Source organism: Lepidochelys olivacea (genome assembly GCF_965140295.1).
Source record: "Lepidochelys olivacea isolate rLepOli2 genome assembly, chromosome: 2".
Lineage (NCBI taxonomy): Eukaryota > Metazoa > Chordata > Testudines > Cheloniidae > Lepidochelys > Lepidochelys olivacea.
The window spans coordinates 158716050-158732081 of record NC_140412.1 but is presented as its reverse complement, the minus strand read 5'-3'; the positions used below and the strand labels follow the sequence as shown (position 1 = coordinate 158732081).

Genomic DNA, 16032 nt, shown 5'->3' with positions numbered 1-16032 from the left:
AAAAAGTAAAAATCCAATCAATGCCCAAAAAGCCAACAAGCGAAGCACAGCTAGGTAGGGGAGGTAAGGCTCTGGTCTAGGGGCCTGCTGCACATTGATTTCAATGGGCCTTGGAACAAGCTCTCAACCAGCGTCGTTCACAGCACTGACACTGGGCGACAGGCTGCACCCAGCACGGGGTTGGACACAGACACGACGGGGAACCTGCTGCTGCAACCCTAAGCCCCGCCCCAGTACTTCAAGCGGCTGCCGCCTGCGACAAGCCCCGCCCCCGCCCCTCGCGCTTCCCCGCGGAAGCCCCGCCCGCAGGCGGTGTCTGGTTGGCCCGTCAGGCGGGTATTAGCATTAGGACGTCAGGGCGCATGCGCACTGTTTGAAAGCAATGGCGGCGCTTACGGAGGAGGCGGTTCGGGAGAGAGTCAATCTGCGGCACCAGAACCTCGGTAACCAGCTCCCATCCTGGCGGTGCCACTCCTCCAGGAGAGGGTGGCAGGGATGGTCGCCGGGGACAGGAGCCTGGAGACGAAGACAGCAGCTTCTCCCCCCTCGGTGGCGGTTAAAACCGTTAGTCCGGCGCCACTCGGCGGGTTGGAAAACAAGAGGCGGGGCTTATGTAGTGGTCGCGCCCCCAGAGTACCGCTGACCAACGGGAGGAGACGATTGACAGCAGCTGGAGCTCCCCTTTCCCGCCCTCTCCCACCCGGTGTGGCTGCCTCAGGCGGGCCGCTGGCGGGGCGGGAGGGGCTGTGGGGGGCGGGGCTGAGACGCGGTGCATGCGCCTGTCAGGAGCTGCCCCGCCCCCTCGTATGGCGGTGTGGGAATGAGGGCGTGGCCACGCTTGGGAAGGGCAGGGCGGGGCTTACTGGGGTCCCCCATCACCCTGGCCTTGCTGGTGACTGATGGGCCCTGTGGTTGGTTAGCAGGGATGTGGCAAGAACACTTAGGAGGCAAGAGCCTGTCAGCTTGGCCACAATGCCCAGCCCTTTTCGCAGCACTCGGCTTTGCCTGTCACAGGGCTGTGCCCGTGTCAGCTGCTAGTGGCTGCCTGGCCTCTTGCTGCAGCACAGCAGGGGGAGGGCATCACCACTGCCGCCCCAAGTGGCTGAGGCTTGGGACCTTGGCGATGTTGGTCAGGCTTTGATTGCTGCCTGTGATCCTGGCGGTGGCAGTGTGGACATGCTTGGTTTCACAGGTATTTGCTCTGAGCCCACCCACATGTTCAAACTGTCCTGGATTTTAAAATGGCAGCTGTTGTGATTGGAGCAGCCTGAATCCCACATCATAAGGGAGGGGGCAGAAATGACTTTGTATCACCTTTAGAGCTCCCTGATTGTACACAGGGGGCTGGTCCTTTGAGTGGCAGACAGATACAACTGTCATAGTCAAGCTGCGCTCTGGCCATGCCCCTCTTCCCTTCATGATGCTCCCTACAGTAGGGACTGTGGAGGCGGTATATATCAATGGTTAGGGGAATCCCCAGTTAGCCGAAAGATGGTGATTTTACAGTAGACTGTGTAGGGGGATCTGGCCCCTGTCCTGTTTCTTGTCCCATAAATATCTGTGGAGGCCCCCAAATTATTAGAGTCAGAGACCATTGCTTTATGCCAGTTATAAAAGCTGCTGGGAAGCCCACTTTCAAGCAGAAAAAAGTGGAGTATTAGGGTATATCTACATTGAAATGAAAGACCCCAGCATAGCCACAGCTGGTCCAGCTCAGCTAAATTGGGCTGCAGGTCTAAAAATTGCTGTGTAGACATTTGGGCTTGGGCTGGTGCCCAGGTTTTGGGACTCTCCCCCCCGCATGGAGTCCCAGAGGTTGGGCTGTAGCCTGTACCCAAACCTCTACACAGCAGTTTTACAGCCTGAGCTCCGAGAGCCCAATTCAGCTGACCTGGGCCAGCAACGGGTGCTTAACTGGAGAGTAGATGTACCTGCAGAGTCCAGTACTGCTCTCACTTAAACTAGTTTTAATCCAAAGTAACTCTGCTAAAATTAAATGTATTACTCTGGTCTTACACCAGTGTATCTCAGAGCAGTATATAGCCCAACAGCTGTAGTAGCTCATGTCACAATGAGCATAATCTTCCATTTCTTTGCAAGTCATAGTCATTTATTCCAGTGCAAAGTGAGTATAAAGCTCTGCAAAATTGGAATCAGTAGATGAGTACTTAAGATGGAGGCCCATTAACCGGTAAAAGCACCTTTCTTTTCTCACTTCGCTTCCAGTCAGGCTAGTGTAATCAGACTATTCTTTTTTCTTTAATTGGTACACCATCTGTGCACTTGGTACTATGTGAAATTAGAGAAAGATCAGTTGCCGGTTTGAGTACCTCACAATCCTGATTAGACTAGCACGGATAAAACATAGCACATGGACTTACTAAGTGATGATCCAAACTCAAATGGATGCAGATATCTTCCTTTGTTTTCCAATGCATTTCTCCGTAAAGTGGGTTGACATTGAAAGACCCCTAGGAAAAGCATGTCTTAAGGAGTGTATGAGTGTCGAGAACGAGAAGTTGGCATGTTAGACATGAAAAGGGGTAGCTTGGAAGAATAGACTGTTTTAATTCAGTTGTAAATTGGGAAAAGCTCTGGGCAACAGTCACCTGACTTCAGATGTGCAAAGACAGTACTGTGTGGTTCTCTTGCAACGATATCAGCTAGAAACTTTGGGACAGATTCTGCTTGCCGCTTAACAAATGTGCAATATGGGAAATGGCACAGAGAGCCTCCCCTTGCTAGCTCTTGCATGGTCCACATAAGGATCAGGGAGAATTGCATTTGCTGTACTTGAGGGGCATGTAACATTTCAGGGATGCATTGTGCGTGGTAGACAGATCTACCAGTGCTTACCACTGTCAAGCCATATGCGAGATGGAGGAGGACATAAGCTGCACCCTACAAAGAAATGTAATAGTGGGCATGCAGCATCTGTATCGGGGTGGGTTTCGAAAATTGTATGGAGACTGGTTAAGGGAGGGGGACATGGCCCTCCCTGCTTCTCACCCCCTGACGGCCCCCCGGGACCCCTGCCCCATCCAACCACCCCTTTTCTCTGTTCCCTGACCTCCCCCGCAACCCCTGCCCCTACCCCTGCCTGGCCCTCTGCCACCCCATCCAACCACTCCCCCCCCCCCCGTTTCCTTCCTTACTGCCCTGCCAGGACCTCTGCCCCATCCAACCACCCTTTCTCCCTGTCCCCTGACTGCCCCCACTGCCCCATCCAACCCCCCCCCTTCCTGACTGACCCTCCAGGACCCCTGCCCCCATTCAACCCCCCCTGTTCCCTGCCCTCTGACCACCCCAACCTCTATCCACCCCCACCCTCTGACTACCCCCTGACCATCCCTGCCCTCTACCCAACCCGTCCTGTTCCCTGCCCCCTTACTATGCAGCACAGAGCACCGGGTCAGGCCAGGCTCTGCAGCTGCACTGCCCCAGAAGCTTGCAGCCCCTGCTGCGCCGCCTGGAGCATTGTGCCGGCGGTGCAGTGAACTGAGGCTGCGAGGGAGGGAGAACAGCAGGGGAGGGGCTGGGGGCGAGCCTCCCGGGCCAGGCAGAATTTGGCCCGTGGGCCGTAGTTTGCCCACCTCTGATCTATATGCTTAGGAACTTCCAGTGGTGTAAGGATGTTTGATTCAGCATTGCTATGCTCAGAAGCTCCCAATGTTTCCTTTAGTGTGGTGTGCTACCACATTTCCACTAAGGGCTTATCTACGCTACCACTTGAATTGATGTAACTTATGTCACTCAGAGGTGTGAAAAAGTCACCGTTTTGTGACACAGGTTACATTGACTTAAAGCAGTGTCTACACTGTACTGTGTTGCAGGGAGATGCTCTCCCACTGACATAACTTCCGCCTCTCGTTGAGATGTAGTAATTATGCCAATGGGAAAGTATCTTCACCAGATGTGCTGCACTGTAGCACGATAGTGTAGACTAGCCCTTAGTGTGGGTTGTACCCACAGCATTCAGTTCTACCCTCTTTTTTTTTCTTTTTTCCCCCTTCAAATCAAGCCTGGATTCTGCGGTATTTGATGGCTATAGAAGAGTGGACTCATTACTGATGTACCTCCTTATGGCTGGGTTTGGGTATTAACTCTGCTCATCTAGCGCTTCCTGCTGACATCCACTCTGGCACTACATTGTCTCTCCTGTGACTCAGATCTCCAGCCAGGTCACATTAAAGCTCTCCTCTTCCACAGTATCAACATCCCTAAGGGACCTTGTCCCACACAGTACTGGTCATCAATATGACATCTCCTGCCCTTTCCAGAGCTTCTCTTCCATTCCTTTTTTCTGTCAGAATACTGGCCCTAGGACTTTTCCCTGGAGTATTTTAACCAAATTCAAAAGCGAAATACAAACCAAAACGATAGCAACTTCTGCCCATTCCCTCAGGTTTAAATTTTTAATCCATCCTGGAGTCTCCCCCAGCTTTCTGTTCTTCTGGAGAATGCTCACTCTCACAAGTTACTTCCTTGGAGCCTTGCCTCTTCTTTGAATCCTCCACTTCTGTCTATCCCTAACATTGTCTGCCTATCGGTTGGCTTTTATCAAGTCCACTCTAGGAGTTCTTTTCACTCTACCATCAGAGCCTGGCCCAGGCATATAAACTCCTTCCTGAAGCTCTTCAGTTGAGTGCCTGGCTGGATTTCTTTTCTGAAGGTCCAGGTCCTGCCCTTTGTTTCAGAGCTCACTGGCAGAGCATGCTCCACCCCAGTGACATCTCTGTACGTCCTGCATACGGTCTCTGGTACTCAGAGAGGGACTGCAGAGTTCTTTCCATATAGCCCCCTTCTGCTTTAGTCTTCCTCCTTTTACAGAAACCACCCAGCTCCTCCCTAACCGAGCTTCATTTTTAAATAAGCCTGGCCCACCCTGTAGGTGAAACCAGGTGTGTTAATTGGCCTTGCCAGCCCACATTAACTGTTTCACCATCTGTGTGAGGCAAACATCCCAATCACAATGGCATTGTGCTCCCTGTCTATCATAGAAATCTTCTTGCTCACTGTTGCTTTTGTATGACTAAGCAGACTTTTTACAGTAGTGACTGTGCCACCTTTTCTATTCAGAATGCCCCCACCAGCATGAACTCACACACGGTGATAGTAGGGTCATGCTGTGTGGAGGATGCCATTTTGCCCTAAAATGGCATCCTCCATGTGGTGTGACCTTGCATGTACAATTTACATGAGTTCCTGCTGTGCGGAGGATGGCATTTTGCTATACCAAATGCCATCTTTCATGTGGCATGACCTTGCAATGCATCATGCTATGTGGAGCATGCCATTTTGAGGATGGATAAATGACATCCTCCATGCAGCAAAAGTGCCAATTCACCATTCTGCCGTGATCAGACCTCACTACAGAACAGCCCTGAGCACATCACTAATAATACTTTTGTTATTTGATCTAGGAATATCTCGTAAAGCACAGTCTTGCTCTTAACTGTGAGGGTTTGATCCAAAAGGTGCTAAATGTCTGCGGCAAGGTACTGAGCACCCTCACGTCCCATTGATTTCTATAATGCCCCTCTGCCATGTACATTGGTCAAACTGGACAGTCTCTACGTAAAAGAATAAATGGACACAAATCAGATGTCAAGAATTATAACATTCATAAACCAGTCGGAGAACACTTCAATCTCTCTGGTCACGCAATCACATGAAGGTCGCTATCTTAAAACAAAAAAACTTCAAATCCAGACTCCAGCGAGAAACTGCTGAATTCATTTGCAAATTGGATACTATTAATTTAGGCTTAAATAGAGACTGGGAGTGGCTAAGTCATTATGCAGGGTAGCCTGTTTCCTCTTGTTTTTTCCTACCCCGTCCCCCCCCCCCCCGATGTTCTGGTTTAACTTGGATTTAAACTTGAAGAGTGGTCAGTTTGGATGAGCTATTACCAGCAGGAGAGTGAGTTTGTGTGTGTATGGGGGTGGGGGGGATGTGAGAAAACCTGGATTTGTGCAGGAAATAGCCCAACTTGATTGTCATGCACATTGTATAAAGAGTTGTCACTTTGGATGGGCTATCACCAGCAGGAGAGTGAATTTGTGTGGTGGGGTGGAGGGTGAGAAAACCTGGATTTGTGCTGGAAATGGCCCACCTGATGATCACTTTAGATAAGCTATTACCAGCAGGACAGTGGGGTGGGAGGAGGTATTGGTTCATATTCTCTCTGTATATATAAAGTCTGCTGCAGTTTCCACGATATGCATCTGATGAAGTGAGCTGTAGCTCACGAAAGCTTATGGTCTAATAAATTGGTTAGTCTCTAAGGTGCCACAAGTACTCCTTTTCTTTTATAGGAACAGTGTATGCTCAGTAGGTGCTTACAACCAAGCCCCACATGACCTGCAGGGGTTTTTTTTGTGTTTTTTTTTTGTGTTTTTTTTTTTTTTTGCCATTTGGTTATTTATCTGATGAAATACAAGCTGTTTCTGCTAAAAGAACTACGGAAAAAGTTTTGTTTCATCACACAGACCCAGAAGACAAGTACAAAAAGGCTGCTTGGGTACATGCCAATAAATCCATTAGAATGTGGCAGAACTGTTTGGTTAGAAACTAGGTTTTAGTGTAATAATTTAGTGGCTTCTTAAGAAACTGCTACAGATCTATCTAGTTGAAATAGGTATACTGTGTTCACAAGTTGATATAGATGTAATCTGACGACAAGAAACATAATTTACAAATGCACCCCTCTTTGGCCACATGTGAATGTTATTAGAATTTTGAGAATGGAAGCGGAAGTGTTGCTTTCTATCCTCTGCCTTTGTGGCTCAATTTCCATGCAGACAGCTTGGTGGGAAGCAATACAGATGGAAGGTGTATTATCTCCCTCTAGGTCCTCTTTGCAGTTCTACCACGCAGCATATCTGCAGACAGTTTTTAAAATCTGCCCTCATAGGCACAGGGAGGCCAATCGCTGTGATTGTTAGCTCTACTTGCCGATGATAAATATTCTCCAGGTCGTTGACATGCACAACCCTAAAATCACCAAAAAAATTTAAACATGTATCTTGCATTTCTGTCACTTCAATATCAGGTGTATTTAACATAATTAGAATAATTTCAATAACTTCATTTGTCTTTAGATAAATATATTCAGGTTTCACATTTTCTCATTGTAGCTGATGTCCGATCATTGTCTCTTCCTGGAACTTATCATGAAAAGATTACTCATTTAGGAAATTCTCTGAAAAATTTCACTCGCCTAAAATCCTTAGACCTTTCTCGCAATGCATTGGTTAGCTTGGAGGTACGTTCTTTGTTTAATTTTTTTAAATGGTTATTTAAGATAAATATAACAGGAACTGGGTTAGGTCTTGAAGTCATGGAGAAAGGACAAGAGGATTGGGGGAGTCATATTGAAGGTTTTATGGAGGTTGGAACAATATCAGACTTTTTTGTGCTTTGCAAGCCCGGTACCTTATGGAAAAATAATGGAGGGTACAGGTGGAGGGGGCACCAGTTTACCTTCCGATAAACTTGAAATTCAGTATCTGTAAAGAAAATAAGTATTTTGTGAGCAGCCTCACTACCTGCTCCATCACCAGCACAGCATGCAGATCTTGATTTAGGCCCTGATCCTGCAAACACTTGTGAGTACTTTTTTTTTTTTTTTTTTACAAGTAAATGAAGCTTTGGAGGATTGGTAACAGAATAGTGTTTTATCTCCAAATGACAATTTTGAATCTAATTTGGGTTAGTGGTCAAAAATCATTTGCTGGTGGCTGTTCAGAGCACTGTGTGAAATGATTTTGTAGTTTTAGTCTAATTCCAAGTGGACTGGAGTCCAGATTATAATTGGCACCCTTGGTTGTAGTCTCAGCAAAAGCTGGCTTGGAGTCTGAACTAATGTATTAAATTTACAGGTTGTCTTTCTCGGAGATTGTGGCACTTCAACGGTTTAGTATGCGGAAACATGCATTGCCATGCCTGTGCTATAGCTCCTTTGTAGTTGAAGGAGGATTTTAGTTTCAAGTGCTATCAATCCAGCACCTTTTTCAGGTTGTGGCCCTGATCTTAAAAAGACTTACACTCATGCTTAATTTAAACACGGGTTCAACCAGTGTCATCGGGACTCTTCATATGGGTAGAAATAAGAATGTGCTTAAATCTTTGCAGGATCAGAGTGTAAGTACATAATCGCTTACCTCAACCCTTTTGGTGAAAAGCAGCATCAATATGCTATATTACTTTATTTTACATAATATCTGTAGTATTTCTTGATAGCTTGAAGAGCTCAAATTGATGAATGTCAATACTTAAGAGGTGCTCAATTCACATTTAAGTGTCACCACTCTTAACTAATTGTTCATCTTGCTCAGCAAAATAATGTTAACTTCAAAAATGTTTTAAGTGTCACTAGAAAATTTTAAATATTTAAAGATGCCACTAGAAGACAGAAGGGCTTTATATGCACAGAACAGGTATGGCATGGGCAGCGGTTATGAAGTTGTCCCCAAGTGCTCTACCACTCAGCTACAATCCTTGTCTGGAAGGAACATCTTCTTGGTGGATAGTTTTGATACAGCCAAAAAGAATAACAAATAATGTCACCTGTGATTTTTGTTTGTGAGGTTTTTAAAAATGTTCATGTGTGCACTAGAACCTGGACTGAGACCAGCAACTCGTTTCACATAGGCCACCAAACAGCTACAGGCAGCTGGTAAAGACTGTTAAGTCACTGGTTGCCTGGCTTTGATTTATATCAATGACCTAGTGTATTTCACTCTATGAAAACGTAAAGTTTATTGGAGTCATATGTGAGTACAAACTAATATGGTTTCTATTTTCTATACATTAACAGGGCATTCAGCATCTGATATTTTTAGAAAAGCTCAATCTCTATTACAATCACATTTCATCACTGTCTGAAATATTTCGACTTCATAGTTTAACTGCACTCAAGGATGTGGACCTCCGTCTCAACCCTGTAGTTAAAAATGAGTCTGATTATCGTCTTTTTGTTGTGCACATGCTTCCTAACCTTAGACGCTTAGGTAAGTACAATTCAGAACTTCAAAACTTAATTGAGTTCTTGAAATTTTAGATATAGTGTTAGGTATTTTGTATGAAAGAGAAATATATATGTGTATGTATCAAGAATGTGTCTGTGGTGTGTGATTTATGCAATTTATTCCATATGAGTGCCAATGAAACCTTTATACCATGTCCATATTTATTCTTTAAAGGCTATATATGTACTTTTAAGAATGTTATTTTGGTGGTATTTCTTAAATGTATGGAACAAAATGTTGTATCCCTGCACCTGGCTTTCCAGGTGGAGGGATACCTTTGTTACCATAATAATGGCTAGCTAAATGGTCAGTAGGACTTCTGATACCCTTTTTATTTATAACTTTTAAAAAATATGAAAGAATATTAGATTAGATAGAGAGGAAGGATAGGCCAGTGACTAAAGAGCTAGCCTTGGACTCAGGAGACCCAGGGTCCTTTTCCTGTGCTGCCACAGGCTTCCTGGGTGACCTTGGACAAGTCACTTAGGTCCAGATCCACAAAGGTATGTAACCAGTGAAATCAGTGGATGTAAGGAATCTAAATACATTTGTGAATCCGAGCCTTAGTCTCTATGCCTCAGTTCTGTAGCTGGGAAATAGAGAGAGAATAGTATTTCTCTGCCTCCCTGGATGTTGTGAGAATAAATACATAAAAGATTGTCAGATGCTCAAATACCTATGGTAATGGGGGCTGTATATGTACCTAAGATATCTAGATAGATTGACTGGAGACCATCTACCTGTGCACATTAAAGCATGTTTTTATTATCATCATGCTTGTGCTTCTTTGTGAATGCAAATTGTCTTAAATTAATCTGTAAGCTCTTTAGTGCAGGATCTTTTTTTTTAAATTGTGTGTTGGTTCAGGAATCAGTAGGAACCATGTCCTGTACCAGTAGCATGAATTGACAGATTTAGCCCATCACTCCAACAGGTTTCTGTGGTTGATGTACATTACCAACTTAGTGCATGCTAGGGTTTGAGACCGAGCCAATGCCATTTATCAGCAGCAGGGCTGGCTGTTGCATGAACTTAAATACATAATGAAGTTCAAAGCTGATGTGCATTAACCTTCGTAACATGATTATTTAGGGTATTCAGTACTTTATTAAACAATTTTAGATCATTCAAATATCCCATTGCAGATGTTCTTTTAGTACAAACAGTTTTATAGACTTTACGGATGTGATTTTTCTAATGTTCTCACCACTGGTCTAGCTTTGCTCCCCTTGTCTTCAGTAGTAGAAGAATAAGGCCAACACTGAGCGGTTTTGAAAATCCCACCCTATGTTTAATTTGAAAAAAACATTACCAAGGTTGACTGTGTTTTGAAAATGCAATATATTTTTTCAGAATAAAGACATTTTGAATAAAGGTTTAGAGTAAACATTTTGTAATATGAAGGGTGCTCTATTCTGTTATGCTTTTGTATTAATATTTTCTATGAACATATGATTTGATTAATTAGAGACACAAATATGCACACAGCTATTACACAAATTAACTGTATACGTAAATGTTTTGATAAGAAAGCTTACTATTTCCTCCTTGCGTTTATTTGTATTTCAAACTTTCTGATAATGCTTATCAGGACTTCTGCCCACAACTAACTTATGACTAGTGGATATATAGGGAAGAAAACCGTATCCTGCTCCCTGTAGGATTCTGTTAGCTTCTGTGAACCAATCCAACAGTTATACTAAAACAGAAGAACTAACTATTTAAAATATCACTCTGAGAACTTGTCTTTTCCCCTTCCCATAGAATTGTTCAGAACAGTGACCCATTTTCAGTAGTGCTTTGCATATCTTTTGCTGTCAATAGTGTAGTTTGTGGCTTTGTAAGTTAAAAGATTTAAGTATCAGGATCCTTTAAAAGGGAATGTTGGGTACATACAGCTGTACTACCATAGCAAGATATTAACTTAAAAAAAAAAAAAAACATGCCAAATACAAACCTCTTTAACTTTTGTCTCTTTGTTGAGTAGTTCATTATACAAAGAAAATTAGGACAATTGTCATTGAGGCCATCTTCCCCTTCTGCTAGCCTGAGAACAGAATTCACTTATGTCTGTGTGAATGGAGTTGCCAGTCAGCCCCAAATATAAAGCTCTGTTTTCGTTGCGGAGCCAAAGGGAGAAATCTTGTCCCACTCAAAATCAATAGAAGTTTTGCTGTTGACTTCAGTGGAGTCAAGATTTCAACTGAAAGATCATTGCTCATGGCCTCTGGTTTCATTAACGAAAAGCTACAGTAGAACTTCAGAGTTACGAACTGACCAGTCAACCACACACCTCATTTGGAACCGGAAGTACGCAATCAGGCAGCAACAGAGACAAAAACAAAATGAAAATCTCACAAATACAGTACTGTGTTAAATGCAAAGTACTAAAATATCAAAAAGAGAAAGCAGCATTTATCTTCTGCATAGTAAAGTTTCAAAGCTGTCTTAAGTCAATGTTCAGTTGTAAGCTTTTAAAAGAACTATAACGTTTTGTTCAGAGTTATGAACAACCTCCATTCCCAAGGTGTTCTTCTGTAATTCCAAATTCATATTACATGAACCCATGAGCGGTGGGTGGAGCCCCCAGCTGTGCCCCTCTGCCCAAGCCCCCTGCAGCCAGAGCCCTATGCCCCCCCCTTGTGGCCGGAGCTACGAGTTCTCTCCTCTGCCCAGAGGAGCCCCAAGTCCCTCCCCCCCAGTCAGAGCATCCTTGGGCCAGCTAGAGCCCTTGAGCCCCCCCACATGGTCAGAGAAGCCCTGGGCCAGCCGGAGTCCCCCCACAGCACTCTGTCTTCCCAGACCCCAAGCTGCCCTGCGTGAAAAGCTCTTGTTTCTTCTCTTCCGGGAGAATTCATTTAGCTTTTGGTATGCTCCATGGAAGGTTCTGGGGTGGCTGAGGAGGTATGTGTTACTCAGCTTCATCAGTAATCTTTCTGGAGTCCAGGGAGATTATTGATTAACCCAGGAAGTGGAATAGCAGATACCACCTCCTTGGCTGACCCGGGACCTGTATGGGGCATAATGATAAGAGAAAACTTCCCCCTCCAAACACACAACCAGTGTCAGGAGATCACAGCTGTGCCTGGGCAGGCTCAGCCTTCCCTGGCCTATTATACCCGCTGCCACGTGGCTGTTTCCAGGCTTCCTTTCTTGTCTGCCGTTCTCCCTTATATCTGGGTGGAATCTAATAAGCTATACCTGGCCTGACGGGGCTTCCAACACCTGCTATCAGAATGAGGAGAATCATCCTCTCTGTTACAGTCTATTTAAATGTGAAGGGGTTGTTTTCCTACAAATGAATTATGAGATAAAAAGCCTACAAAACCCAGACACAAAACTTTAAGCCCCTACAGAATGGGTTGGGTTTACAAATGTTGGCTCTGGAATAGCAATTATGTTCTATAACATTAGCTTAGACATATGCACGTGTTGTTTTCACAATGAATGGAACTTTCAGAAATCTATATATTTTTAACTTTTGGCCTTTTTTTCTCCACTAGGAGCACGTTATGTATTTTCCTTAAAACTGACATGATGAAATCTGTGCCCTCACTGGTTATCAGAGGTTTATCTTCTGTAAATGTAGTCAGTTTGAAGGTGCCATGATACCGTTCTGATTTCCTGAGTTAAAAGCTATAGTGAAAAATATTAATGACATTGATTCCTTTTTGTGGGGATTTTTTTCTAGATGATCGACCAGTGAGAGATAGTGAACGAAAAGCATCCCTTTTGCATTTCACCACAGATCATGCATTTGAATTAAAAGATTCTTCACCAACAGCAAAAGTGAATGAAATTGAAAGGTATGAACAAAGTAACAGAAGCAGTAGTTTTGAAGTGTTGGAAAGGCAATTAGGGCTTAATTCTAAAGCAAATATTGCACTCAGGCAAGTTTATAAACATCCTTAGTGCAAGAATCAAAAAGTGCAGCTGTGAAAACATATGGAAAATCTTCAAGGCTCTCTTGTCCCGTCAGTGTAAACGTTATGAGTTACTTTGGGGAATTACTCAAGTCCGTGTCTGACAAACCTTACCTATTTGTTACTTGTGCATTAAATTCCTCCAGGCAAATTTCTATGTGTTTTGAATACCACAGGTCTCTGGTTTAGGAATTCTTGCCTCATTACCAGTTACATGATTCCTCTTTCTTCATTTGTCAGTTAATGCTGTTCATATTCAGTTCTGTCTTTGTTGATCTCTTACTATAAATAAGCCTTTCTCTGTGCTGTGCCCATCAATTTGTATTTTTATAATGGCACTAATCTCTGGTATCTGAGTGTGCGATCTATGAAGGTACTTAGGCACGTACATCCCAGTTTCGGCTTGGCTGCAATCCACAAAATGCCTGCCAAACAGTGGAGGCATCAACTCAGTCGATGCCAAATTTTTCAGAGTAAACGTTCCCGCCTCTAGGTAGGCACACTGCTGCTCAACTCTAAGCTCTTGGACACCCCAGACAGATAGGTGTGTGACAGGTTCCTCTTCCCCCCCCCGCCCCAGTGCCACCTGATGTATTGGGGTACCACTGAGCCCGCCTGTTCCACCAGGCAGGACTCCCTTATGCTGTCCTGCTGAGCCAGACCCTCAAGCCTCCTCCAACACACACACAGGTAGGGACACACCCAGCTGCAGAAGGACACAGACACTGAAATCAGCACTGCATGAGTAGACTTCAGCTAGGGAATTGCCCAGCACTTGAGTGCAAACCCAAAATTATATTGTCTTGCACTGCACAGAAATCTGTACAGTGTAAGGTCATGAAATTTGCTCCCTCCCTCAGTGTGGTGAAAGATGTGCACAGTTTTTGTCCCCCCCCCAGTTATGAATGCCACAAACTAAACAAAAACAAGTTTATTAACTACAAAAGATAGATTTTAAGTGATTATAAGGTTTAGGAAACAGATCAAAGCAGATTAACTATCAAATGAAACAAACATACAAACTTAAGTTTAAGATACTAAAAAAAAAAACTGGTTACAAGTAGTAATTTCTCACCTGAAATGTTGTTTTAGCTAGATTGAGGTGGTTCTTGAAGGCAAGGTGCTCTTACTTGCAACTTAAAACTCAAGGTTTCTTCTTTCACAGGCCAGACCCCTTTCTAGCATGGGCTCAGCTCTTCTCCCCCACTTTGTCTTTGTTTCTTAGATATTTCCAGCAGCCATCCTGGCTGGGGATTCAGTGAAGAATGACCCTGATTATGTCACTCCCCTGCCTGAAATAGGTTTTACATATAGCGGGAATCCTTTGTTTTCTAGTGTGGTTGCCCACCCCACCCACCCCGAAAAAATACTGGTATTCTATAGTGGAGTCCAGGACCAGATGACTTGATCATATGACTCTGCAGTGTCAAAGCAGCCATAAATCAGAGGGTTTTTTGGTAGCATCCCAGGAAAGCTTCTCAGGAAGGTGGGAGATTAGCATCTTCAAAGACCTATTGTTCTCCCTAATGGTCTGTTGACTTGTTCCCAGCTAGCCAGCCAGACTGATTGCATTCTGTCTGGTGGGCGTTCCCTAGGTGCAAACACTTTTGTAGTACAGATGTATTGTCAATAGTCCTAACTTTAGATACAAAAAGGATACATTCCCACAAATAGGATAATCATATTTAGTAAATAACCTTTCCAGTGATACATCACATGATTTCTTGCATAAAATACATTATGATTGACACAATCATATAATATTACTCTGAAAAATATGGGAAGCAGTGTCACAAGGTGTTCATCTGTCTGAGTTGCACGTGGAGCATTCTGAGAGGCCACCTACCAGATCAGAATTCAAAATCTGGTTGGAAGAGGTGGTGATGGTGCCTCCCATTTTATAATTTTTGTCCCAATAGTAAGGGTCTCAATGGGAGGCCCAGGTTCAATTCCTCCCTGTGCTGGAGTGGGAGAAAGGAGACCCCAGTTCAAATCCTACCTCTCAGAAGAGTGCTGTGCTATGTTCCCTGTGAGCTGCATGGCTGCGCAGCAGTCTCTCCAGGCCTGCCGGCGCTGCTGGGGAGAGGAGCCCGTTTCCCGGTCCAGGCCCGTCAGAGCTACCGTGGCTGGGGAGAGGAGCCCCTTCCCAGGCCCAGGGCTGCCAGGGCCAGTGAGAGGTACCTCTCACCTGGCCCTGAGCTGCTGTGGTAAGAGAAGGCTGCACCCCAAACCCTTCACCTCCAGCTTCACCCCAGAGCCCGTACCCCAACCAGAGCCCTCATCCCCCCCCCCACAACCCTCTGCCCTAGCCCTGAGCCCCCTTCTGAACTCCAACCCCCTTATCCCCGGCCTGGCCCCACCCCAGCCAGAGTCCTCACCCCCACTGCCCACCAACCCTTTGCCCCAGCCCTGAGCCCCTTCCCACACTCCAAATCCCTTGGCCCTGGCCCCACCCCCACCACATGAATTTTGTTAAGTGTACCAATATGGAGGTGATGTGTCACACATCACCTCCATATTGGTGCACATAACAAAATTCATTCCGTACATGGACATAAAAAATTAGAGGGAACGCTGGTGCTGTGACTACTGAGCTATGGAATATTCTGATGTGGGCTCCCTCAGTCTCTCCTGTTGGTGCTGTTCTTCTGCGGGTAAATAATGAAAGAGGGACTAGAGCAGGGTCTCCCACCTCCCAGGTAAGTGCCCTAACCACTGGTCGGTCGCTGGACCACCACTCTTTCACTATCTCTCTGGCCCAGTGACTGTCATTATTTTTTTACAGTGGAATAGCTTCAGCAGGAGAGAATGGGGGAGCAGGTGAGTGCCTTAATCATGAGGCTAAAAGTTGTAAAGTTTGGGCAGAGGTATCCCCTCTTCCGCTGGCTGTTTTATGTAGAGTAAGGCAGGTGCCTAACTCATTCCTACAAGAAACTGCTGAGGTGCCTAAAGCCACCTGACTCCAGGCAGCTGGTTTCCAAAGCAGAGCAAGGAACCACACTGCAGCCTGGACTTCAGCCTTGTCCCCCGCCCAGAGATAGGTGGCTAGCACATACCTGGCTTTGGCATCTCCCATG

At 45.1% G+C, this 16032-nt stretch overlaps 1 protein-coding gene across 3 annotated transcripts in view; it reads left to right on the top strand.

Moving 5' to 3' along the window:
• The first annotated feature begins 367 nt into the window (after positions 1-367).
• The window catches only part of CEP72 (centrosomal protein 72), a 67759-nt gene continuing 52094 nt past the window's right edge, over positions 368-16032 (top strand). For all 3 annotated transcript variants that reach the window (XR_014710464.1, XR_014710465.1, XM_084620895.1), the window contains exons 1-4: positions 368-443; positions 7140-7267; positions 8822-9014; positions 12724-12838. Coding sequence is in view for 1 of the 3 variants with exons in the window: in XM_084620895.1 (XP_084477021.1) it covers positions 383-443; positions 7140-7267; positions 8822-9014; positions 12724-12838 (497 nt within the window). In the remaining 2 variants the exon portion in view is untranslated. The remainder of the gene's footprint in view (positions 444-7139; positions 7268-8821; positions 9015-12723; positions 12839-16032) is intronic.